This window comes from Typopeltis vanoorti, chromosome 24 (assembly GCF_054136105.1).
Source record: "Typopeltis vanoorti isolate ZY-2024b chromosome 24, IOZ_Tvanoo_1.0, whole genome shotgun sequence".
Classification (NCBI taxonomy): Eukaryota; Metazoa; Arthropoda; class Arachnida; order Uropygi; family Thelyphonidae; genus Typopeltis; species Typopeltis vanoorti.
Genome location: NC_143572.1, coordinates 46,532,101 through 46,559,097, shown reverse-complemented (window position 1 = coordinate 46,559,097; position 26,997 = coordinate 46,532,101). Strand labels below are relative to the sequence as shown.

Below are 26,997 nucleotides of genomic sequence, written 5' to 3'. Positions count from 1 at the left end.
GAATTTGTCCAAGCAACAGAAATACACAACAAAGACTGGTACCGCATGCAGACAATGAATATAAAAAGAAATAAATTGTAGTTTTAATGTACTCGTAAAAATCTATTTTTGACTCATTGTCAAATAGATCGATAAATAATGTTTTCCATTACCTGTGTAGTCCACAGAACCGTAGTAAACTAGCGCTAAGCCGAGTTTGTCTTTCTGAAAATTTTCCAAAATGTTGTTGAATGTTTCAATGATTTCGTTTGTTTCTTGCTCATTTCCTGGCCCATATCTATGTTTAACGCATTCCGTAGGTAAGATATCGTTAATCTTTATCTGGCATCCCACCCACCAGTACATTCCAGTGGGGATTTGATTTTTCTCGGCCGTGACCCAAATCGGTTCAGCTTTATTCCACCAGTGAGGATGACTGGCATTGGGATGAGGATACATGAGGAAAAATTCCTGTTTTTCTTCGTCGTACATCTCATTCTGGACAAAGCCATGACTCTCAGAATATAAACCTGAAATAAAGTTTCAAAAAAAAAAGTATTAATCAACGAAATAAAAAATACAATAGACAATTTTTCTTATTAATGTAAACATTTTGAATTATTGATCTCACTGGTTTAGACATCACTTTATGACAAATATTCATATAAATACTCCGTCTGTGTTATTTGTATTCTTAATTTTATTAAAATCAGTTGAAATATAATAATAATCTAAGTAAACTGATTTCCGATCTTTAAAATATAGGGTTATGCAAAGTAATATGACTCTTAAAAGCAAAGTCTATCTTTCTGTTCAAAGTCCGAACCACCAGACTATGTTGTCGATTGCTGTAGACAACACAGTGATATTTGTATAACCGCAATCACTTCTATACAAATGTCTGTTCTAGTCAGTATAACGATTTCGTCGGATGTAGAAATACATGTGGAATCAGCTACATAAGGCTTTGGTCATTTATCTTTTTTTCTTTTTTCCAGAATGGTCAATGATGGACAATCACGAAATAAGAATAAAGAACCGATTTAGAATCAATACAAATGAATAATAATATAAATGATTTTAAAAGCCGGAAAAAAATGACGCCGAAAAAATCATAATGTTCATGTACTGTGCTCTATTTTCATCTGTTTACTTGTGTTTAAACTGCATTCCATTCAAAGGAGAAACCATCCTTTGTAAATTTTTTTCAGAACGTATCGTATTTGATACAAGAATATAAGTGGGCGTTATCATTTATAAATTAAAAAAAAATTGCTACAAGAATAAAGTTTGCACCACAAAGAAGCTAGCAAAGGTTGGTCGATTGGTAGAGCCTCTGCTACTAATGGCTCACACAAAAAGTTAAGCAAGTTTGAGCGCGGTTAGTAGTTGGAAGGGTTCAATCGTTCAATGCTGTTGGCACACTCTCCCTCGATGAGTCTTTGGACTCCCTGGAGGTGTCACATAATAATAATAAAGAATAGCCTTCCTTCTATTAATAAACAGGGGGCGCTGTGGTTGACTTATCTTTCGTGTAATCTAAAATATGAACTTCAGGTTCATAGAACATTCCCCATTAATCTCTCTAAAGTTCAAACAGAATCGAGGTCACGCAGTAGGTTGCAATAAATTTACGTACACCTCTATTTTCTCTTCAAATACGTGAAAGCACAAAAAACCACATGACACGACGTATAAAAGCAAGGGACGTGCACTAAACTATTGTAGTGTATGGTACTTGAAATGGGAAGTGGTTTACGGTTAATTGACTCCTAGAAGAGTTGTCATGAAACTACTACTATATTAGTCATCACTCAGTTCGTGGGAGTACTGCACAATCAGAGCATACGGTAGCAATTATGACTTGTTGCATTAAAATAATAGAAATATAAAGGAAATATAACCATAAAAAGAAAATCAAGAAACAGTCTGGCAGACTCCATACACTGATGGAAAGAGATAGAAGAGCGTGTGAAAAGAATTGTGCTTTATTCGGTAGATTAATTATCTCAACAAGGAGTTTTCAGTGTTCACAACTTTAGGATTTGTATGGCAATTATATCGAACTGTAGCTTCAATTTTCAAGAAAGGGATGCGCAAAGGTCAAATATTACTCCCAAACTTTGTGTGTGTGTGTGTGTGTGTGTGTGTGTGTGTGTGGCGCACAGAGCTCGTTGTGATTGGAATAGTTGGAAATTGTGATATGGAAGTGCAAGCTAACGTTATTTACTAGAATGCAGTGGCGCACCCAGTGGGGAAAGGGACCCTTTCCCTCAAAGAAAAAGGAAAATAACCACTAGAAAATTTTCCAAAATGTTTTTCCTAATTAAACTTTTTTTAATTTTTTTATTTATGTTGTGTCGTGTCTTCTATTTCTATACTACTTATGAATTAGCGATCCTTGCAGATGCTCAGTCATAGGGCGGATGCGATGCGTAGTGTGTATTCTCAAATCGTCTACTCTACTCAGCCTCCCATCCCATGAACCCTGAGTGCGCTAGTGCTAGAATGTGTTGCCTATCTGTGATTTGTGGTGCATTATGATTGATGTGGAGACACTTCCAGTCTTGACTAAGACTCAGCCATGTTGTATTAAACAGAGAAATTACATAAAGTATCAAAAGTACTAGCACAATTCTATTCCGATTAAAAATGTGAACAGAAGCTCGGTCGGATTTGGACTAAACTTTTCGATACCTGTATATCTATAAATCAAACTTATGCTTATCAGCTTCAAGGTATAACAAATGTCGTCTCATATTTCTTATTTAATATTTTCGTTTACACAAGCATTGACCATACCAGAAAATTAGCCATAGCAATGCGATGTCACATTTTATCTTATTCGCGTGAAGATCGTACATAGGACATCAGAAGGAGTCACGTTCTAAATTACTTCCACATGAACAGATTCAATGAGAATTTTTTTCCCCGAGAGAATACTGAGTTATTTTTAACTCAAAATATTTAAATTAACTTAAAATTTTTAGCATAAAAATTGGCTTAAAAATGGCTATAAAAAATACCAACATGACGATATTGACATTTCAAAATATGCAAATATTCATTACAATAATAACACGAATTTAGCTGTAATTAGTTTTTAAAATGTGAAATTACAAAACACACAAAACTAATAATAATTTTTCACGTGTTTTCATTTTGGTATTCTATATTTATAGTAGTCTATATTTAAATAGATCTTGACAAGATATCTATGATATTAATAATTAAATAAACGCCAACAGAATGTTCGAACAACTACAACAACAGAAGTCCCGATGGCGACAAACTTCCTATGAAATAATATCGTTTGGCTTATTATTTCACTTCGTTCTTAGCTACTCAAACAGTGCCAACACGATTGTCGCCAGGCGTGTTCTTGGCGCATGTCTTAGGCTGTTTGATATTGGCTAAGAGAATATAAGCACAGTGAAATAATAGGATGCGACGAAGGTCGAAAGCTTGTGTTTTTTCAGCCTTTTTTTTAATAGCTAGTAAAAGAATGTCTCAGTTATTTTCCTTTTCCTATTTAAGATCTACGTAAAACATAATTCGCAATATCATGTGCAGCAGATGATTAAAAAGCATGACAGCTGTAAAAATACTTTGACGCAATAGTATATTCAGGAATAACAAAGCGATTCTAATGTACTACTGCTGTAACTTATTCTCTTAGTTGTTTACCGTCTTCTTAAATTATTTACGATTAACATTTTGAAAAATATTTTACTGACGTATAAGTAATAAATAGCGAATAATTAGTACATTGTCTGCAAGTATATACAAATTTATTTTTGTTTATATTTAAGCAAAAGGGAAAGTCAGAATAGCACCAATGCCTACACGATTTAGGAATATTTTTATCATAATCCGCTAGATGGCAGCAGATTACTGCATAATTCATTTGTAACGCACCTTGTTCCATTAACTCATAAGCAGTTTTAAATTATTTTTTTCATACGATTTTGACGAAGTTTCAGAGATTTAAACAGTCATGGATGCTGCTGATGTTAATTAAAAATAATGAATTTATTTAATTATTTAATATTTATTTATGTTTTAATATTTTAATTAAATTATAATATACTATTTTACACAATAACGTAAACTGTTATTGATGTTAAATAAAAATTTATTTAATGTTAATTTAGGAAGCTATATATATGTTACGGTTAAAGTGATAAATCCGGTTATTATTAATACTTACCGGTTAAAGTGAATAATTTAAGAGAATTAATCACTTTAACCGGTTAAAGTGAATAATTCCTAGAAAAGTCTGGTAAATGTAATAAAAACATGTTTATAGGTTTTGTATATAGGTTTTCATTCTCAATAGAAATTATAACAGCTTAGGTTAGGTAAGGTTAGTTTATAATGAAAAATGTAAGGAAAGTACTTCTTTTGCACTCAATGAAATCAGAAATCATTATAAACTAACCTAACCTAAACTAAACTAACCTGATGTCACATGTCAAAAGAGTGTTTAGTCGTAGTTTGTCGTGGGCATATTAATGGGGATGACAGATAAATGTTGTTGTGGGCCAAGCTTAATCATTGCGGGCAGATAAATGGGGATATTAGATAAATCAGAGAGGAACTGATCAATGTTTTTCTCCATTGATGAGGAAAGAGGTACAGCAACGACGTTTATCTATTATCCCCATTCATCTCTGGCATGGGCAAGAGGGTTCTTTCTCCTGGAAACTCGGGTTTTTCCTGCAAACTCAAGAAAATCGACCGTAAAACCCACATTATTTCAGACATTAAATATATTGTGTTAGGGTTAGGGACCACGAGATGGCAGCACTTGTGAGCCGTCTCTCTTCACTGCATGTCACTTAATTAGTGATAGCCTTGTGCCAGCTATCTGATTGGGTGGCAGTGGAGATTGAACTGCCCACTCAGTCTCCAAAAGTTAAAGAAGGCTAAACGGCCTTGCCTACTCCCTATACGGGAATTAAAAAAAAGGCGTTAGCTGATTTTTTTTTTTTTTTACTGAGATGGAAGCGCAGGGAGGAGTCAACTGCAAGTGTTACTCGCAGCAGACGACTCACCAAAAGTGACCGTAGGGTGCTACGAAGAATAATATGTAAAAACCGCCATTCGTCAAACAACATGCAGCGTTCTCTCAGTGGTGCAAAGAGCATGTACAGTGGAATGTGGAAGCTTGGAAAGCTGTGTTATGGAGCAATGACTCACGCTATGCCCTCGACCGAGCAAATGGAGGTGTTGGGGATGCCCGGTGAACATCTCTTACCAGTCTGCATAACAAACTATGAAATTCGGAGGTGGCAGTTTGATGGCACGGTCCTGTTTTTCCTGGTTTGGACTCGGATCTTAGTTTGCGGTGCCACGAACATTGAGACTTCGAGAGGTATCTGAATAAGTATACATGAACTTCACCGCACTTGACTGGTCTCCGCGCTTGTGGGAAGCAGTCAAGTGTGGTGATATTCACAGATCTCAACTATTGAACGTCTGTGGGATGTTCAATAGTTGATGCCTACAAGAAGAATGGTCAAAAATTCCCATTGATCGCTATCCTACGCTTGTGGAAAGTATACCCCGTAGGATTGCTACAATCATCGCAGTGAAAGGAAGCCTCACATCTTATTAAGGCTGTTTATTCCTCACACACACACACTAAGGTGTCCGTTGGCTTCCTTACATGCGGTGTACATTTGGACTTTGCTAGAGATTTTGACACGATTTGGCTCGGAAGGCTGTTGCATAAGCTGAATGATATGCGGTTGGATTATAAATTACTTGTTTGAAGAAGAGGATGGCTGAGTGCAGAATCACAACGTTATATATGGGGGGATGTCAATATACACGATTTAAGATAATCAATGGTGCACCACAAGGATCTGCTCTAAATCCACTGTTATTCATGTTTACATTCATGGCACTGGAGGGGGCTTGGCAGGTGACATATTATTTACTGATGATGCAAAGATAGGCAGAATAATTAGGAAAACAATTGATATGCAGTACTATCAAAGTGGTCTGAATAAGCCAGAACTGGGGGGATGTGAAAATGGTTATCAGTTCAATGTTAGTAAATGTAAAGTTATGCATTTTTGTGTAATGATATATCCAACAGCGTATTATACTGGTGACATTACTAGATTTTGAGAATTTGTGGCCTGCAGATACTTATAAACAGGAGAAAGAAGGTGATATGATAGAGATCTCAAAGTTCTGAAAGGATCATCCAGGATACCAGTAGTTGGGAAATTTTAATTTCATGAAGGATGGGGAGAGGACGAGAGACAATCCATGGAAGTTGAGAATGAATGCACTCAAGAAAGAGATAAGAGCTAGATTTTTCTCTGTTAGAGCGGTGTGTGACTGCAATGGCTTGACTTTGGAGGTTCGTGATTGCAAACAGCGTGAATGAATTCAAGATAATGTATGAATGTGTCGTGAGCGACATAAGGCCTCCCTCAATGAATGCCTGACTCGGTCAGCGTGGTTGGCCAAGGTGGTGGGTTCGAATCCCACCTTGGACATGAATGTTTGTAAAAAGCCTGCTACAAACGAGCACGAGAAGACTTTGAGTTTATAGGTTAACAATGATAAATTTTAATTATACATATAATTATTAATTAATGAGCAATGTAGATAAAATGATTCACCTTAGGATATCCGTTATTATTTTACAATGAAATGCCACCTCTGACACTAATTCCTCTCTTCTAGCATGTGAGTTCTCATTGCCTCAAATATGTACAGATTCACACTAATCAAATAGTACATTATCATGAGTACAGAACAATATAAATGCAATACAGTTTTTATATTATCGGAAATTATTAATTATATGAAGAGCCAAAGGCTTCAATTCGGAGACATAAACTTATTTAAGTTAAGGGATATTACATCTCATATTGTTTCATAGCCGAATAAGAAACTCAAAGAGTTTCATGCCGAATATAGTAAATATATAAAGTTCGGTGAGTCCAAGCGTAAGCAAATTATATGAAGGGTAGTGTTACCTGGATAGTGTTACAACTGACCCTTTAGGGAGTGCAACACTGAGGCAACTCATGGTAAGGGTGGAGCAAGCTCCGATCACTACTCTTGATATTTCCCCATAATGTGAAACCCAGCTCCTAGGAGCTGTATTACTGTTCTACATTATGAGGGAGAGAAGGTCACTACCCAGACCGGTTTCAACCTTTATTGAGGTCTCACCAGTGAGTAGGTAGACCTAGTTAATACCAAATTTGTAGCAAACAGAACTTACATATACCCTACTATTTCTCATAGTAGGGTATATGTAAGTTCTGTTTGCTACAAACTTGGTATTTCTGGGTCTACCTACTCACCGATGAGACCTCAATAAAGAACAGTAATACACTCCTAGGAGCTGGGTTTCACATTATGGGGAAATATCAAGAGTAGTGATCGGAGCTTGCTCCACCCTAACCATGAGTTGCCTCAGTGTTGCCCTCCCTAAAGGGTCAGTTGTAACACTATCCAGGTATTTGCTTACGCTTGGATTCGCTGAACTTTATATATTTATTATTATCGGAAATGTTATTGAAAATGTGTACTTTTTTTTTTTTTTTTGCTTTCGTTCTCAATACTCGTGTCGTTTTTCATCGCAACCATGTTCACTGAACTGGACAGATAGGCCTCATACGACTATTGAAAAATAATAATGCACGTTGTTAGCAAAACATCAGACATTATGCGAAAGAAACTAAATGAAGGAGAGGTTCGGTCTATTTCTCCCATGCTTACTCAACTCATCTTGGAAGAGTATATATGTTTTTAGGGAAAACAATCACAACCATCTATGCCCACGGCAGATTCGAACACAAAACTGTTGGCTGCAGAGCGGATACGCTCTTTATTCAGCTAACGAAACCGGATGTAGACACTATGTTTATTCTAAATCTGTTAACTGTGGTTTACTGTGAATATGTAAATGCTGCTTGAGTCAGATCTCGTTTCTCGCCATTTGTTTTCAAGATTACGTAGAAATACATGAAGTTGAAATAACTATTCGCACAGCACTATATTTCAGAGCGCACATAACTGCTATCATGTTCGCAGTGATACGTAGGAGGCTGTTTACAAGCGTGAACTCGATGGTGAGCTTCAAAATGATACTGCATTGCTTATTTTTTTAGGCACTATCTTGATGTGTTTTTAAAGTACCACTATATTTGAGAAATATCAAAGCTGCACACATCTCAGTGTGTCCCATCCACTCCTGATTATCCTTTTCATCTTTACTAGGCTTACCCTTCACCAGTCTGTGATAATATGAGCGAGTTCTGTATTTTCGACCATTCTTCTTACTCTAGTCCATGTACAATCAGTACCGACACTACCGCATCGGCAAACTGCGCATTTGCCCAGGGTGCCAAATGGCAAGGGCGGCAAATTTCATAAATTTATACAAATTTTTTATACAAAATTTTCAGACCCTGTTATTTTTTTAATATTTTTATTTATATTACAGGGCGCGAGTTTATATTATATTTATATATTTTAACTATTTGTATTTATAGTTTATATTTATATTACGTGGCACGCAGTGGCGTGGCGTGGCGTGACTAACTTCATAGGGAAGCATTGGACAAATCTTGTTAGTTATGTCGGGATACGGAAGTAAACGGTTAACGGGGGCTCAATACTGTAAAAGAAAAGCGGGAAAAGATGCAAATATTTAAAAAAAATCGTCGATGTCTGAACAACGACTTGGTGATTTGGCATCTATTTCCATCGAACACGAGCTTGGATTTCAGGGAAATTATTAAAGAATTTGCAGCCCAGAAAGCTCATAAAGTACACTTTTAACATTTGTTAGCAGTGCCTTTTCGTTTTCGTGAATGAAAATAAACGAACAGTGAAACTATTGTAGTAATGTAAGTGAAATTAAAATATTTTAAATAAAATGAAAATTTAAAACATTGGAAAATTTCTTTCCACTTCTAATACATAAGGCATTTCAAAAAAATAAATAAATAAATAAAAAATAATAATAATTTTATGTAGGGGGGGGGATAAGGAGCGTCAAATTCATGTCTTGTCCCTGGCGACATAAACTCTAGCCCCGATCCTGTGTACAATTGTTATTGGATGCACATATCGGACAGCACCTGACGTTCCAGTTCACCACAAAGATATTCTGTTGTGTTAAGGTTGAACTCGGATTCATTGCAGTGCACTCCGTCACTCTTCTCAAGTTACGTGGAAATAGTGCCTACACATACGTACATTACGATACGGTGCATTGTCGTGGTGAAAATGACGTTTTTTTTTTTTTTTCCTTTCTTTCTGAAGACCTGCCACAGTGTAAGAACAGTTCTGTATTATTCAGAAGTGTTCATGGCCATCCTTCCGGATATCTCAAGCAAAGGTCGAAATTCCTACCAGCTCAGTTGATCGATTGGATATCGTCTGCACTCTTCTACAGGGTTCGAATTCCACAGTATGCTTACAATTCTTTAGGTGGTAGATGAGTTTTCATTTCCAGTGGGAGACCACCATCCTGTAGGTGGCCTGAGATGGCTCGAAAACGTTCCATGTTTGGAACGTTTTCGCTAGGATTTCACATTGTTACTAAAATTCACTATAGAATTTCAATCATTCGTGGTTGGGGCATTGCAATAAAATATACGAGAAACAGCGCCAAACCCTTATAACTGTCACCAAATATCACAGTCAGATGACGCACTTGGGCATGACACATTCCTCATCCCAAATATGCGGCATAATTACTCCCCAATTCAATTGAAAAAGGGTATAGCATGATTTGTGTATCCATATCATAGACTTCCAGTGATTTTCTGTACGCTAATATTCTCTTCTATTGATTGCTTCGGATGATACATGTCTTTCGTGCATCTGTTCTTCCCTAGAAACCAAGAAGTGCAGCTCTTTACATCCTATTAGGTATTGCTACTACTAATCGAAACTTTGGAGCCTCTTTAAACTCCTAGTTGATTCCCCTCATAGTGGACTGCTTTTCTGCATGTTTCAGTTTCTTAACTGAGGTACGGCACTCCCATTTCCATTGGCTGGTAATGCACGGACCGATCGTCAGTATAGCATTATATGATGTTCTTCTCCAAACGTGACTGCTAATATTAGAGATACACGTATACAGTCGACTAGATCAATGTTAATGTTGGAAGTTTTCTCCACTTGGTTAAACTATAATAAATTTAGTTTAATCCTTTATCCAAGTGTAAGCAAACAAAGTTTGCGCCTAAAGTATCATCAGGACTGAGGCAACTCGTGGTAAAGTTGCACCAAGCTCTCATCACTCCTTGTTTTAGTATCTCCCATAATGCCTCACTCCTGAAGATACTTAAGGGGCAAACTTTGTTTGCTTACACTTGGATAAAGGATTAAACTAAATTTATTAAAGATCAATATCCATGTTTCACGCTAAAACAAAAGTGTAGCAATAATCATTTCAACACAGCGTATTTGGTTACGAAATCCTTTAGGTTGTATTATCTGTAAAAGTTGCTTCAGAGAGTGACGGTGGGAAATGACATAGTAGTTCGTAACCATGCCATACATTTACATTTTTATTCCGATCATTTTCGAAACTGGTAGAGTTTCAAAGGAAGTGCTGAACTATAATATTGGACATTTATTATTTTTTCTTATAATAATATATTCATAAATGTTAAACAAAGGAGTTCATGAAAACTAAGACATCTTCTGCAGAGGGCGATAGTTGATAAAAGTTTGGAAATAACTCTGGAAATAAAACTTCACAGATTGAAAATGCCAATTTAAACAAATCGTCTGTCCAGCTTTCTCTATTGATAATACAATGAACAATCTCGTGTGTTTGTTTCTATGTACGAATAGTACACAAGTGAAATTTAAAATGCAGCCATGCTATTGGTTCACTATAACAAAAAAAAATAATAAAAATTAAGAAAGAAAGAAATTATTTATTTATTATTTGTGGCTATAAATATAAATCAGACGTCCTGAAATTCAAGTCAAAAACATTTTATTTCACTGCTCTTGAAATTCACATAAAATCTTTGGGGAGATATATTTGAGTGTAAAATGAGAATTTAATGGTTATCTGAATGCATTTAAAAAGTCATTCCGATAAAATATACTCTTTTATAACAGTACGCAGATAATGATATAACAAAATCATAAACACAAACCAATACCATAAAACCTAAAGATATTGTTAGTTTATTGATGCCTGTATCCGCGTGATATTTATTAGGCTATTTGAAAGCGTGTTTGAAGTGCTTAGTGGAGCCATCTGTCGAGCATTGTGGGAATCGCTTCTTATGAAATTATACTGTATTTAATTGTGTTTAAGTTGCTCAACGAGTTAAACCAGGAAGTCAAACGCATGTTGTGTGCTACTTGCCAATTGATTTTTTTTTTCCCGGTTTACCAAACATTACCACGTGTTAGAAATTATCATAATGCATTTACTCACTTATTTTTATCTACGAAAATTATTATACATATTATCCAAACCGTTTCAACCGGTCCGATGAATAATAATAATAATAATAATAATAATAATAATTACACACACACATTTTGTCGAATGGATTTTTGTTTTCCATTAAAAATTAACGACATAATTCAGTTTTGTTTTATATCACAAGGTTTCAAACTAGTCACACGTTTTACAGCAAACTTCAAAAGTTGCTGTAAAAATGCCAAATGAAGTTTTCGGTTGACCTCACCTGTTTATTAGTTAAAATGTTATGTGTTTAATCTAATCCTTGCCCAAATTGGTGTAGAGATAGCTAGCGGTCATACATGTATTCACATCCAAGCAATTACCTTAATTAATGAAGTCAGCAATTCGGAGTTTGCAACTTGAACAACAAAATCTTTAGGGATGCGACTGCCAATATCGATCCTCTTCAATTCCCTGCGCTAGTTTGGTGAGATATGGATCGGGAACAGCCTTCATCAAATGCTTCGGCCAATTTCTGCACAGGGAAAATTCTATTGGAACGTCCACCCTTCTCAGACGACGGCAATCTTATTACTGATAGACGGTCTTAGGACCACAGTTATTCCTCTCAGGGCCGGCTCTACCGACGGTTCAAGGCGTGCATTTGCATGGGGCGGCAAGTTTTTTTTGGGCGGCAAAGTTGGCATAAACTATACGCAAAATAAGGGAGAAGTGGCGACAAAATATGCTACTGCACGGGGCGGCCCTGACTCCTCTTAGACAAGCAAGTGGCTCATTTTTCTACTGATTAAACATCCGGAATATGTCATCTTTTGAGAAACCAGTCAGTTCTGCTGTTTTCAGAATCGTGGCTCCAGCCAGAAGGGCATCCATAACAAGCTCTTTGTCGAACTCCTTTGTTGATCCAATGGGAAAAAGAAAGATCCTTTCTTTTTCCCATTGGATCAACACTATTGACGACTACTGACCAGCAGCATTCTTAAATAGTCGTCTAAAACAGACGGTGACACACGTGACTAAGTGTTTTGCACACGCGCTGCTGCGTCAATGAAGTTTATGTATCGCTGGCAATCCATTCCACGCATTCACCATTCTCCAAGCAAAAAATCAAATCCGAATACCCTCACTACACTCACCTAACCACACTTACACAAGTTTCAGGGGTGACCCGGAATATTCTTTCTGTCTCTATTCTATTCTATTTGTCATGTATTGAAAATTTTCTTTTGTCTCAGTCTTATAGAATCCCTTAAGAAACATAAGTTTCTATCTTTTCTCCTCTTTCTCGCCTATCACCTAAGCTTTGCAACTCTCTTTCGCACACACCTTCAATCTATCCTTAAGGGAAGAACATTCACATCCCTTAGACCTGTAACTAGCTGTGAATCCTCTCACACCACCTCCTGCCTCGCCCCAAGAAACCCAGGTGACCAAATCTATGCGCAGTAGTCAAGGAGTGGCTGAATCATAGTCTTATAAAGAGGGATAGTGACATCCTTATATTTACTTATTCGCATGTTATTCAACATCCAAGTAATCCATGAGAATGAAACGATAACATATGTAATCTTTTCATTCCAAAGTGCATTACCTTACATTTTATAAAATTGAGTTGACCACCATTGCCCTTTGCCCACACTGCCAATTTATTTAAATCATCCTGTAAGATATCTACAGCACTTTCATCAACTATTGCCCTTCCAGTTTTGCACCATGAACAAACAACTGAATATCCCGCGTTAAATTATTCCCTTAAATAAGTTTTAAAACGTTTTAATAAACGTTGGTTGGATATAATTCGTTAATACAAAAATTAAAAAGAAAAGTAAATATATATCTCTAAAGAAAATAGTTACCCATTGGGGACAGAGGAAACAAACAACCCAATTTTGTTACAAAAGGTTATCGACATGTTATATTTACTGGAGAAACTATTTTTTAATAAATAAATCAATCTTGAGACTGCTTATGAGCATATTTTAAACCGTACTGAATAAGAGTTCTTGAAGAATAGCAACAGAAATGAGGTCGAACACATCCACTGCCTTAGAAGGCTGATAGAAAGAGAAAAAGATAAAAATCTTTCGTGGTACTGATCTCTCCAGAACCTTCGATTCAATAAAACAGACAAAGGATGTTCACAGTTCTCAGTTATTGTGGAATGTCCCTGCACATAACAGAACCATACCAGAATTGTCATGCAAGAGCAGTGGTTAATGAACAGATGACTGAGAGCTTTACCATTTCCAATGGAGCTTTCCAGGGAGACTCTTTGGCGCTACATGTTCTTATTATTACCACCTTGCTATGTATTCAGACTCACAGTGAATGGGTTCGAAATAACTCTTGATTTGTCTGGTCGAACCCACATAAGCAGTTTCTACTTTGAAGATGATGTTGCACTAATATCATTCTTGAAGAAAGCTAGCAAAGGTCCCTATCAGAAACAATTCAGGTCAAGTTGAGTACTCACCCAACTTGACCTACGGTGAGTACTCTTGCTCTCCGCAGAGAAAGAATACTGAACGTAGAAAATTCAAAACATCAAAACACTCATTTGGTATTATTGTAGTCCAAATTCTAATGTATCTGAATTGTGGGATTGAAATTCGAGGTTATGGAAGAAAAGGTGTGGAGAGTTCGACTCAACAACTTGATGTAAAACAAAAAAATAAAATCTAGAAACGACACCAATTGGAATCGAAGTTATAACGATCTTTTTATTTGTCGATTTAGCGCTATGGCAGTTAACACAATCATACACAGGCGATTTTTCCAAACAAAAATCTTTTATCTTAATTAATAGTTTGTTTTGTGTTTAAAAAATAAAAACGACGTAACAAGTTATAATTTACATCAACGTTTTTATAGAAATTTTTCTAAACCTTCAGTCCATTGAAAAATATTAAATATTTTCAAAGTAATAGCTTCAATATTCCAGCAGATATATCCAATGCGTAGTTATGAAGAATATCGACACGAAAACGTAATCTAAACTGACTATATTCCCTTCATATGTGACTACATTCAAAGAGTTTGCTTTGAGAAGGGAAACACATTTTTGCCTGCTTTTTATTATGGCTTCCAAAATGAATATTGCCATCACCCAACTATGAATGCAAGTCATTTTGGAGACAAACATTACTCATCTAAGTAGTAGTCGAATTTTGGTCTAAAACTCATGCTTTGTATTTATATTAAAAGGAGGATTTGGCCTCCTTATTCGACCTCGTTAAAATGAGCAATATCTTATTACAGACTTTCGTTTCGTTTAATTAATGTTGCATTGGTAAACGATGTTGCAATATTGTACAAGCCAGTGTCGCCATTTGATAAAAAAGTTGCTACACCGTCTATGAAGAAACTATCATAACAAACCGAGTTCACTGACACAAACCCCCGGAAAGGAATTGCTAAGATAACACATTTTGAAGCGAAATGACTAAATGGGAGACCTCCTTTTATTAATGATCACGTGATAACCCACAAATTTCCTAAAATGTGTGGTTCCAGCAATTATTTAGGCCACAACATGTTTTCGAATGAAATATTCGTGCTTTAATTCACTAAACATAACAAATAAATAATAAACATTGAGACAGGCCAATTCGACTCCTTCCCCCCCTCCAATAAAAAAAATCATAAAAAAAATGTTTTTTTTTTTAAAAGTATTTCCTCCTCTATGGCGCCTTTACTATCCTGGCGCCTGTGTGCGTCGCACACATTGTACATATGGCAGGCGCGTCCCTGACTCAAGTAAAATATTTACTGTTATTATTATTATTGTAAAAATATTCACAAACTTCCACCATTATACTTTTTTGTTTAAATTGGAAAAAAAATTGATTAGCAGCCAAAATAACATGCGTAATTTAACAGATATATTATTGTGCTTTACTGCATTATTTGTTTTGGCTGTAATTCTAATTAATAACAGCGCGAGCAATTTTAGCATACGAAAATGAAATGTTTTGCGTTCTCGATTGTGACACTAGATGGCGCCATCGTGAAATTTTATGTTGAATGAAAATGAGAATTTTCGTTCACAAGAATAAACTTAAGAATTAAGAAAAAGAAAATGGATAAGATGCTTTCTTTTTTTTTTTTTTCTTTTTATCTTTTATGGAAATTGAAAAGAATAGTTTCTGATTTATGGACGAATCCAGTTCTTTCACCCAGCCCGTGCATATATATGTGTGTGTGTGTATGCGTTTTTGATTCTTCATAGATTTGATAGCGGAGACATACAGTCGTTGCCCTGACGAGTGGATCCGCCCCAGTGAAGGTCTCTGTGATCATGAGATATCTCCAGTGTCTCGTGCTAAATATAGCAACGAATCATAAGATCGCGTTTCCATCTCTGAAGGTGCTGATTCATGTTCAAAGACTCTCCACAGCTACTCCATGCGTTGATCTGTATCCCTCTGTCACAGTCACATGTTACAAATGCAAAATGACTGATGCAACCCTTTGGTTTTCCAAACAACTGTTTGGAATTGCACACTTTTCCCAGCACTGTGCTAATGTCTATAAATGAAGGAGGCGTTCACCTATTGTGACCACAGAGATCTGATGCACTTTTACAAACAGTGCAATTGAAAAGCGAAGCTAATATGTTAATCCTTCGACTCTAGGACACATAATATGCACCGGCAAATGGGGAGACTTGTTTATCTATACCAGTGGTCGCCAAAGGGGTCGATATGACATTGTTAGGGGTCGATTCGGGCTCAGGGGTCGACAGAAAAATACACTGTATAAGATATCATTGTATGGGTAATATTTAATTCGGTTAACTTGGATTACCTCCATGACAAAAGACATGGAGGTAATGACAACGCAATTAAGAGTGAATCGTGGCATCGGTACCTCCATCTTACAGGTCCATGAATAGGACCTGTAAGATGGAGTAAGGTCATGAAAATAGTTACTGAGGCCAATCAAGTAGGCCAAAATGACGTATTTACCAATAAACGGATGTTGGTGGTTCCTGCCGGCCGGCGCAGTGGGAGCGAGATTGCAACACGTGCGTGATTCTTATTTACTGATACTTACAAGTATTCGATCCCAGTCTCATTTTTGCGCATCGACATACAGGTCGATGTGCAAAAATGTTCTAAAATTCATCAACACACATATTATAATTCAATCGTTATTCATTCACGAACTTCTCTATGTTGAAGAGTTGAGCACCGCTGGTAGTATTACCAGTAGTTTATTAATATCACTAGTAATACCAGTGATATTACTAGTGATAGTAATAGTAATATAATAATATATACTATATTATACATACAATAAACACTGTAACTATAAAATAAACAATCTAAAAACTCACATAAGCGTCTTTTTTGCTTGTCCTATTATAATTACGTAATAGTAAAATATAGGGGGTCGATAAAAAGTCAAGAAACGCTTGAAGGGGTCGACGGGCAAATGACTTTGGCGACCCCTGATCTATACTGTATGCTAAGTGCGATAATTCTGAGACTTCTTTCTGACATGCTGTATCTTCTTTCATGTAAGAAATTTCTTTCAATTTACGTGTAAGTAGAGATCACTGTCCCGATTGCAGAAGTTTATGCACTCAATTTCTTCATTTAATTACAAGATGAGAATCAATCTAGATTGGCACATGGGAGAATCAATCTAGGTTGGCACATAACTTCATTGTTATGTGCCAACAAAATGAGGCAATTGATTGTGAAAAATACCTATACACAATATAACACTTTTGTTCAAAACAGATTATGACTGTTTCCTTGTTTCCACAATGGATTCTGCTTGTTTATACTAGTTTGAAGTCGTAATGTACATTTTCACCGTGAGCAGCATAATACTGTCGAATATGGTAACACAATGAAGAACAAAATATGCGATTTTAGTGCACTGCTGCTTAAGTTATAATTTCAAAATAACGTTCGAGCGTAAAATGTATTAATATGTAAAACAACACTACCACCACAACCAATAATAATAATAATAATTGCTGGAATGTTTTCCAGTATGAATGTATGATAATGGGGTTTGTGGGGAAGGAAGAGCTTGATGAAATAGAGAGATGGTAGGAGAACCGATACGCCTGTTGTTTTCATCCCAGGGTGAACAGCGAAAAGTCAGCTACTGGAACAAATCTGAAAAACACCCCAACTCAACATCACCAGAGTTAAAGATCGGTACTATCAACATAAGAAGCCTGAATGTTACAGAAAGCAGATTTGATCCTTGTCACCAGCTTAAATCCTATCACTCCCATCTTAATGAAAAAGTAAGCACAAGTTGCGATGACAATGAACATTTGCTAGTAGCTACAAAGCCAGATTGGCAAAAGAATTAAGGCCGATCCTTATATCACTTTAATAAGAACGATGGTTGAAAGACACGAGTTGACAGCGATGAAAAATCGATAAGTACTGTCCTCTATTAAATTAGGATACCAAAAATTTCAAAGTCCGTGAAGCAGTCAAAGGAATTAAAAACATTTTTTTATGCAGAAGTATAGGGATAGACAGTGTAGTTAATAAGGTGATCTTCACTAGCCACTCCATTAGTAAAGGAACACCTGAAAATTACATTAAACCCAACTTAGTTTCTGTTTGGCTTGTTTATGGTGTTTAATTTGTATCCATTTTCCTCCCCTTTATCCTGTTATGAAAGTAAGAGAATAGCTAATTTCATCTTGGAGTAAGATGAAAGTAAGTAAGAGATTTCATCTTGGAGATGAAATCCATTCTCTTTTACGTTTACCAATCTTTGGTCTGTAGAGAGAAGAGTACTGAACATCAGTCAGGGTGGATGCACACCTGTTACCTTTTGTGAATTTTTTATAATAAAAATCTTTGCCAGTTTCTTCAAGAATGGCAGTATTGGGGATGTGATCTTGCCTCGTGTATACAAATACTAGTTAAAAGTCTGTTGTTCCGAAATTATTGATGATATTAACTGAGTTATGGTCAGTGACTCGTGATTTGGTAAAACGAACACTGGAGTTTGTGTTGATGAGTCTGGATTTCTACAAGTCAGCTAAGCTATACCAAAATAAAAACAAGTCCTGTATCTGCAAATAACGTAAATTAGGATTACATTTTTAATCTTATCAGGAGACAATGAAAGTTATTCTAGTACAGTAAATGACCGCTTATCATGATACTTATTTTTAGTCCCCCCCCCGCAAACAATTATCAAAATGTTGCTTTATCTCGTTGTTATAACGACACAGCGTGTATAGACTTTATTTTAGGAAAGAATCCAAAACGAATGTATGGATCTCACTTAAAAATCTTTCGAGGACGAAGACATTACCAACAATATTTACTAAAGTCCCTCCTTACTTATTTTTATGAAATAAAAATAGTTTTATGTGTACAATTTGTTGATAGTGAACTTTTTTAAATCGATTAAACAAATACTGCAATAAAATAATATTTATTTCATTCTTAAATAATTTCATTCTTTTGTGATGTCACACAATACAAGCTAAACACCAAAATTCGAAACTTAATCTTTAATATGCCTGTACTTTTACTTTTAACACATTTTCATCTAGATACAATGAGTTATCCGGAAGTGGGGTTTAAAGTTTATGTTTTGTTCAAAGAATGCGGAAATGTGAACACACTGTTATTTGTTTGTCGTATACAATAGTGTATATTTGATATCCTTATCTCGTGCTTTTAAACAGCACGTTTAAAAAATCAAGTCAAACAGTCCAAAGAAAGAAAACAAGTAAACAGAATGTAAAAAAAAAAAAAAAAAACGGTAATTCGAAGAATCATTGATATATGAAACTACCGGGAATAGAAGTTGTAATATGAGGAATATTTCATCATTTATCCTGGCATACATAGTGGGATAGTTAAGTTCCTTCTCCTTAAATTAATATCAACATAGCATTGCAATATGTGTGTGGTTTGCCAATTGTTGAATACCAGGGATTCTACTTTGCAATATGAAGGTGTTGTTTCGCAAACAGGTAAACCTGAAATGCAAACAAAACCTATTGCGTAACAGGTTGTGAATTACTAACAGGAAGTAGAGGACAGGGGAAAATAAAATAAATAGAAATGAGCAATAATCGAGTCAAACAGAAATTACGTCTACTTTTCAGTATGGTGGGTAGTGAAAAACACCTTATAACTACACTAGGGGGGGCGAGATTTTCATTCTTTAATTCGGTTGATGGATTTTATGAGAATTTTTGATATCCTAATTTAAAAGAGACGGTAGCTGTAATAGTGGTCGACGTTCTTCGTCCATCAACCCATGACTATGCACTAATTGTTTTTATGAAATGCATTTTCACAAAGGCGTAATTAACACTATTTGTCCGTGCCAGTAGCGAACTCAGGATTTAATCTTGGGAGGCGCCCGAGTTGAGTAGACGTTTTGAGAATACATACTACGCATCGCATACGACCTATGACTGAGCATCTGCAATGATCGCTAATTCATAAATAGTACAGAAATAGAAGATACGACACAACATAAATAAAAAATGAATTTTAATTACGAAAAGATTTTTGGAAAAATTTCTAGGTTTTTTTTTTTTCCTTTTTCTTTTTTTTTGGGGGGGGACCAGGGCCCTTTGTCCCCCTCCCCTGGGTGCACCACTGGTCCGTGCGTACGCATTATCTATATCCCGCTCATATCAATATCGCTTTCTTAGGATATCCTTAGTAAAGTAAGACACAACCCAATTCCACATTTTGTCAAAATCGGTTGACTGACTGTGATCTGTTGAATATCTCTGAAGAATAAAAGCTGAGTTCTAAGCCTTTAAAATTACTTAAAAAAGCAGAGAAGCGAATCAGTTTAAATTACAGAATTTTTTTTTCAATTGTGAATAAAATATTTCAGATATTCCACAGAAATCTATTTTCACACGAACCCACGTATCGATAGCTTTCCTTTTTACAATTCAGATCCCATTCCACAATGTGGGCACTTAATTGAAAATCTGTTTGAAAAATCTGGGCTGTTGAAAAGGAATAGAAATTCGATTCAAAATAATTCCACTTAATGAATTTTAATTTTGTATGTGTTTTAAATGTTCGTGTTTTGTGTGGCTGTTTTTGTGTTTGTAGTAGAGTTCAATGGGATTTAATGTTTAATAAAGCCAATGTTTGGAAAACGTCCTTTCGTTTTGTTATACATTTATATTCGATGATAAAGTTGAACCAATAATGAACAAACTTACGATTTTTTTTCGTGGTGGAGAAAAGTTTGCCGTTTTCGGTGAATTACTTATAAATGCAAAAACATTTTCGTTAGAGAGAAATTTAAAAAAAATAAAAAGTAGTTTATAGATGAAAAAATTAAATATCTTATAATCCTGCTACGTTTTTTTTAATTAGTTGAAAATATTCAAGTTTCTTTTTTATAAGTTCCAAGCTTTTTATCGTTAGATATCACTATTAAATAATTAGTTAATTATTGATTAAAATTCTTAAATGTTAATTAATTACATATAATAAACATCATTACTGATTAAAATCGGCATGTTTTAATTACTCTTTTATATACACGACGCCTTTTTAATTAAATGTTTGAAAATCACAGCTTTTTATAAACATTAATTAAACTTTATTAATTATTAAATTAAATTTTATTTATATTTATCTATTTGTTATTTATTAAATTAATAAATATTAATTTATTAATTAATCCCACCAGAGAATAATTCACCGCTGCAAGCGCGGACCTAAATTGATTTTCATACTGTCCGCTAGGACCAGCTCAAAGTAAACAAGCCAAGTTGCACGAGTTTCCTTCAATTCCTAGGAGCAATTTGCGGTCTAATTTTCCAATGATATTGCACTATAGCTGAATAACAACCGGTCCAATTGCGCTTTTGTAAGGAAATTTCAGTGTTTCCTTCTCAGTATCAGCGATTTGTTGTGGTTAAGCCTATGTAAAATTTATTTTATTAGTTCAAACTTCCGTTTATCTTTCACTCGGCTGTTAAACGAGCGCCTACTAATAAATAAATAAATATAATCAGGGCTGTATTTTGTCAAAACACTCGGTGTGTGTGTTTTCACATATATATACATGTGGCTAAGTGGGCTGACAAGTGGAGGCTATCAAATGTCGCCTTCAAATGTCAGAAATATGCTGCAATTATTATTATTATTATTATTTATTTATTTATTATGTAATTCACCCAATGAAGTGTTCTAAGAAGACGAAACTACAGTGTTTTAATTAATAACAGAGTTTTTATACTTATCTCTCTGCTTCAGTCATTTAATCTAGTTGAAATATATATAAAAAGTATACTGGAATACATAAATTGCTGCATCAATACTCTAAAAATACCAATAAAAATAAAATAATTAATTAGATGACAAATTGGCTTTCTAATCGATATCAAATGGTAGTGTACAGAGCAGCAATGTCTCTGAGGAGTAGAGTTACCAGCAGAGTCCCACTGTTCTAGGGTCACTGCTGTTCAATTTGTTTGTTAATGATATCTGAAAGCTGATATTCAACTGTTTGCGGATGATGCTAAGCTGGGAAAAGTTATTAATGATGTACTGGTGCTTCAGAACGTTTTGAATAAAGTGACCACGTAGGCAGACAAGTGTGTGTGTGGGGGGGGGGGGTCAATTTAATACCAGTAAATGTAAGGTTTTGCACTTTGGATCTCAAAAAAAAGTAAAGCTACGTGTCATATTGTAGACGTTGTATTACAGGAGGTAGAGAAAGCGAGGAATCTTTGAATATTGGTGGATAAAGAATTGAAGTTCAAGGGACATATTGCAAAAATAATTAAAACAGCACACATAAATGCCAGTGTAGTAAGAATAACACACTGACGAGTAGAGATAAGGATGTGGTCATTCCGCTATAAAAGCCTTTGATTAGACCCAATCTGGATTACTGCGCATCGATTTGGTCACCTGCGTTCATAGGTGAGAAGCAAGCTGTGGAAAAAGTTCAGAGGCGAATAACAAAAGCAATATCAAGGTTGTGGAATACTGAGAGAATGTGGATTACAGACACTAGTCAATCAATTGACGGAAGAGGGGGCGATATGATTGAGACTTATAAATTGCTAAGGGGTGCTTATCAAATAGATACCGAGAATATATTTCAAAAATTGACGGAGGGAAGGAAGCGGATGGAGACAAGAGGTCATTCTGGTCATTCTTGGAAGTTGTATAAAGATGTGGGGTGTAAGAGAGTGCGGCATGCCTTTTTTTGCATGGAGTGGAACTGCTGAATGAGATGGTGAGTGCGCAAACATTGAACCAATTTAAGACGAGGTATTATTATTATTTATATAGACACTGTTTAAATGGAGTCAAGACTGATTCCGGGAGACCCACTCTATCCATTAATACAATAGCTCTCATACATCTCCTTAAACCTGTTCAATGTTGTGGCGTTCACAACCGCCTCTGGCAATCCATTCCACTCATTCACCACTCTCCAAGTAAAGAACCTAGTCCACACACCTTTACTAACCACACTCTTGGACAGCTTCCAAGTATGACCCCTTGTTTCCCCCCCCCCTACTCCCTATGTATTAAAAACTAGCTTCTCTGTCAATCTTATAGTGTCCCTGACACTTCGTACACACATATATACAACTCACTTCTTGTATTAAATCATACATACCTGCAGTCTCTACTCAAATATTAAGGTATGCCAATATTTCATTCTAAGGAAATAAATATAAATAACCACTTCCTTTATTCACGAAGAATAACAACATAAATCAAACGTGAAATTACAAAGCAGTCAACACAAAGCGCAAATATCGTCTGACACTTAATAGTAGACAGTGCCACCTACCTGTGACAATCGAATACCAGTTGGGATATGAATTGCTTGGATAGACTGGAGTAACATACTTGGCTTTAACTCCATGTTCGGCAATTTTAGCAAATCCTGTTAACTTGTTGTCATCAAGGTAATCCCACCTGCACCCGTCAACAAGGATTAGAATCGTTTTAAACTGCGACTTCACACTCCTCGCTTCAATCCACGAAACCTGATAAACAACACACACCGCAAGAACGAATTTAAGCCACATATTGAGATTGCCGGAAGGGGAAAAAAAGTCACCTGTGAAACAACCGACTGCGTTTTTCTCTCTAACTTTAGATTAACTGAGAAATGAAAGCCTTCCAACTCAGCAATCCGGATTGCCAAAGGTCACTTATGTGATGATGGGAAGGTGGCTGTATAATAAACAAGTAGTCAAACTAGTGATATCAAGAACTACCGTAGATGTCAGCTAGGGCCATGTGGGGGACTAATAAATATGCCAGGTGGCAGCACTTGTACCTTAGTCACGGTTTATGATGTTATGTAACGAACTTGTTATTATTTTGAAAATGACTCTGTTTTAAATAGTAGTTCGGAGAACTGCTAGCAGGTATCGTCTGCAAAACCCGAACCGGATATGGAAATTAACACATTTTACGTAAGAGTCTAAAACGAAGCATTTATGATTAGGTAATCGATAAAACTAATCTAGAAATAAAATACTCTATTTTTAATTAAGATTAGCATAGACAGATTTACAAACGAAGCATAAAAAAGATGCATAGTAAAAACAATTTTAAAAACAAAACGTTTCTAACTTTCCGCATGTTAAAATAATAAAAATACAGTTATTATTTTACATCGTAAATTACAATAATGCAGACGACTCTAGATGCTTTTATTCATGCACTCTCAGCTAAGCCTATTTAACTAATTACTCTATCAATCATCGTTGAAAGAAAGTTAGATATTAGTTTATTTTTTATTTTTTTATCCCCTGATTATATGAAACCAGGCATTTTTATATCATAATATTTCGTGCAACAGTAGCTTTTTGAATTAGATGGCAACTTTTTTTTTTCTTCCTTTTTTTGCGTCAGATTTATCAGTGTAATAACTCTATAGGAGATACTAAAACTTCAGTGAAAGAACATAAAACAAGTGATAAGAAGTGACGTATCTAACGCCAGCTCTATGATTAATCAGATTTTTCTGTTATTATTTATATTCGAAGACACATAAATATAATAAATGGTAAGTAGCTACCAGTTTTTAACAACTCAGGAATGGCATCTTATCAGGACAGAATGTTTATATGTCGATGTGTCGTTAATGTTTCTTGCCATGGTGATGTTTAAATGGCTGATCTGCCATTTCCCTTCAAAATCTTCAACCTTGGACATTTTTACAGATTCAATCGAATCTGTAAATATATATATAAATAAATCTATTTATTCTATATGTAAATAAATATATATATATATATATATATATATATATATATATATATATATATATATATATATATATGACTTTGGGTTTTGATATTTGACTTTGGGTTACATAGTGTAGATAAAGATAGCACACCACGTATGCTTTTCGTTTGACAGTCTGATCTCCCTTAAGCGAAATTATTATTAATGACAGCGATGTAAAAGAACGCGGATTTTCTACTGATAAACGAACACCCTCTTCACCCTGTGTCAATTTAATCGCGCACCTACAAAATCCCATTGCCCATTCCAAGCTGCGTCTGTTTACAAATCACGTGCAATCGAAGGATAGTCGGCCTCTTGAGACGCACGTGTAGATTCAAGGTCTTGGACGGAAGCCACGTCGGCCGTCTCAGAGTTGTCTAACAGACATACAGATATATAACGATATCGCATCCCTCTTGTCCACCTCTCTTTGGTTTTTTTATTCGTATTTAAACGCGTCAGTTTAGCTTTCCGGATGCCCCAGAGGCTAAATGCCGATGTCAAACAGATATGTTTATTCTCCAATCATTTTATTATATGTATAACAATTGTTATCGCTAATTCAATAAACGGATTTTGTTTTCTCTAATATTTACAGCCATTTTTCAACGCCGATGAAAAATGGCTATTTTTCATCGGCGTTGAAAAATTATTTATTTATTTCAGTATATTATAAATAATATATTATATTATATTATAAATAAAAAAGTTCCTTAAAAGTTATAGTGAATGTAAGCGAAGGTTGTAAATTAAACTGTTTTTGTTTATCCTATTGAAACTAGCAGAGATTTGTTATTATTATTATTATTATTATTATTATTATTATTATTATTATTATTATTATTATTATTATTATTGTTGTTGTTGTTGTTGTTGTAATTAGTTTTATGATTATTCTTGCTTGGCATACCTATTAATTATTAATTTAATTCTTTTTGTGTAATCGTGTAAGAGAATTAGAAATTTTTTATGTACTTTTTACTTATAACAGAAACTTTTTTTAAAAATAAATTATCGCGATTAAAATAAAACCGATTTGTTATTAGCGTGTAAAATTAAAACACAAATAAATATTTGTTATTCAATACAATTAAATAAAGTCTGCGTCTGGCTGTGCTAATCTGGCCATGGCTTCTAAATGATTGAGCGCGTGAACCGACGTCGGTTCTCTTCTTCTTCTTCAAGTGTCATCCCCCTAGAAGGAGGTTGTCACTGAACCTTTTTCTTTCTTTTGCTGCTCTGGAACATTTATGGTAATTCAAGCCAGTCCAGTCCTTAATGTCTTCGAACCACATTCTCCTGGGTCTACCTCTCCCTCTTTTTCCATCCAATTTCCCTTCTAATATTCATTTCTGAATGCCTTCTTGTCTAGTTAGATGTCCAAACTTGCCTAGTTTGGACATCTAACAAAAAGAAAATTTCGTTCTTTAATTATTTTCATTAATGTTCTTTTCCTTTTTGCTTTCTTTAAAACATCTTCGTTTTTCATTTTCTCTGTCCATGGTATTTTCAACATTCTTCTGGTGGTCCACATTTCGGAAGCTTCTAATTTTTTCTCTGCTTCTTTATTTAGAGTCCAAGTTTCACTGTTGTAGAGAAGGTTATAAATTTCTTTTATAAATTTCTTCTTTATAAATTGCTTCTGTTATAAATTTCTGTGACTAAGTTTTGAAGATCATCTTCAGATTCAGCTATAAGGACTGTGTCATCTGCATACCTGAAGCTGTTGAAGTTCCTACCTCCAACTTTTACACCCTTCAGTTCTGAAATATTTTTAAAAACTTGCTCACTATATACAGTATATTGTATATACAGTATATACTGTATATATAATATACAGTATATACTGTATATTGTACAGTAAGGGTGATAAGCCACATCCTTGCCTTACTCCTTTTTTTATTTCGTAGTTGCCAGAATATGTATTTTTATATCTTACTAGGGGGGCTCCTCCCCCCTGACGCCTACGGCACCTAACCCCAAGTTCCGGACTGGTAGGCCGGTTCTCCTTGAATTCTGATGACTCGAATTTTGAAAACTCGACACTCAGAATAGCCCCTGAGTTTCAAAACGTTTCAAATAACTTGACAAAAAACGTGACACTAAAACGTTACAAAAAAAGCTTATCATTTTATATTATAGAGTATTATAGAGTAGATTAAGGCCATTTGCTTCCAGTATATATTTGTAATTATACGTAGATCTTTTGCTTTTAACCCATTATTCTGTAGGATATGTATTAATTTCTTGTGATCGATTGAATCAAATGCTTTGGTGTAATCAATAAAACAAAGATATATGCTTTTCTGGTTATCAATGCTT

The 26,997-nt window shown here is 35.2% G+C and overlaps 1 protein-coding gene across 1 annotated transcript in view; it reads right to left on the bottom strand.

The window, feature by feature from the left end:
- The window catches only part of LOC150093157 (glycerophosphocholine cholinephosphodiesterase ENPP6-like), a 35,140-nt gene extending 11,471 nt beyond the window's left edge, over positions 1-23,669 (bottom strand). The window contains exons 1-2 of the mRNA XM_090413302.1: positions 23,222-23,669; positions 153-509 (exon numbers count right to left, since the gene is read on the bottom strand). Coding sequence (XP_090269428.1) covers positions 153-509; positions 23,222-23,462 — 598 coding nt within the window. The 5' untranslated portion in view covers positions 23,463-23,669. The remainder of the gene's footprint in view (positions 1-152; positions 510-23,221) is intronic.
- Between the last annotated feature and the right edge of the window lie 3,328 nt (positions 23,670-26,997).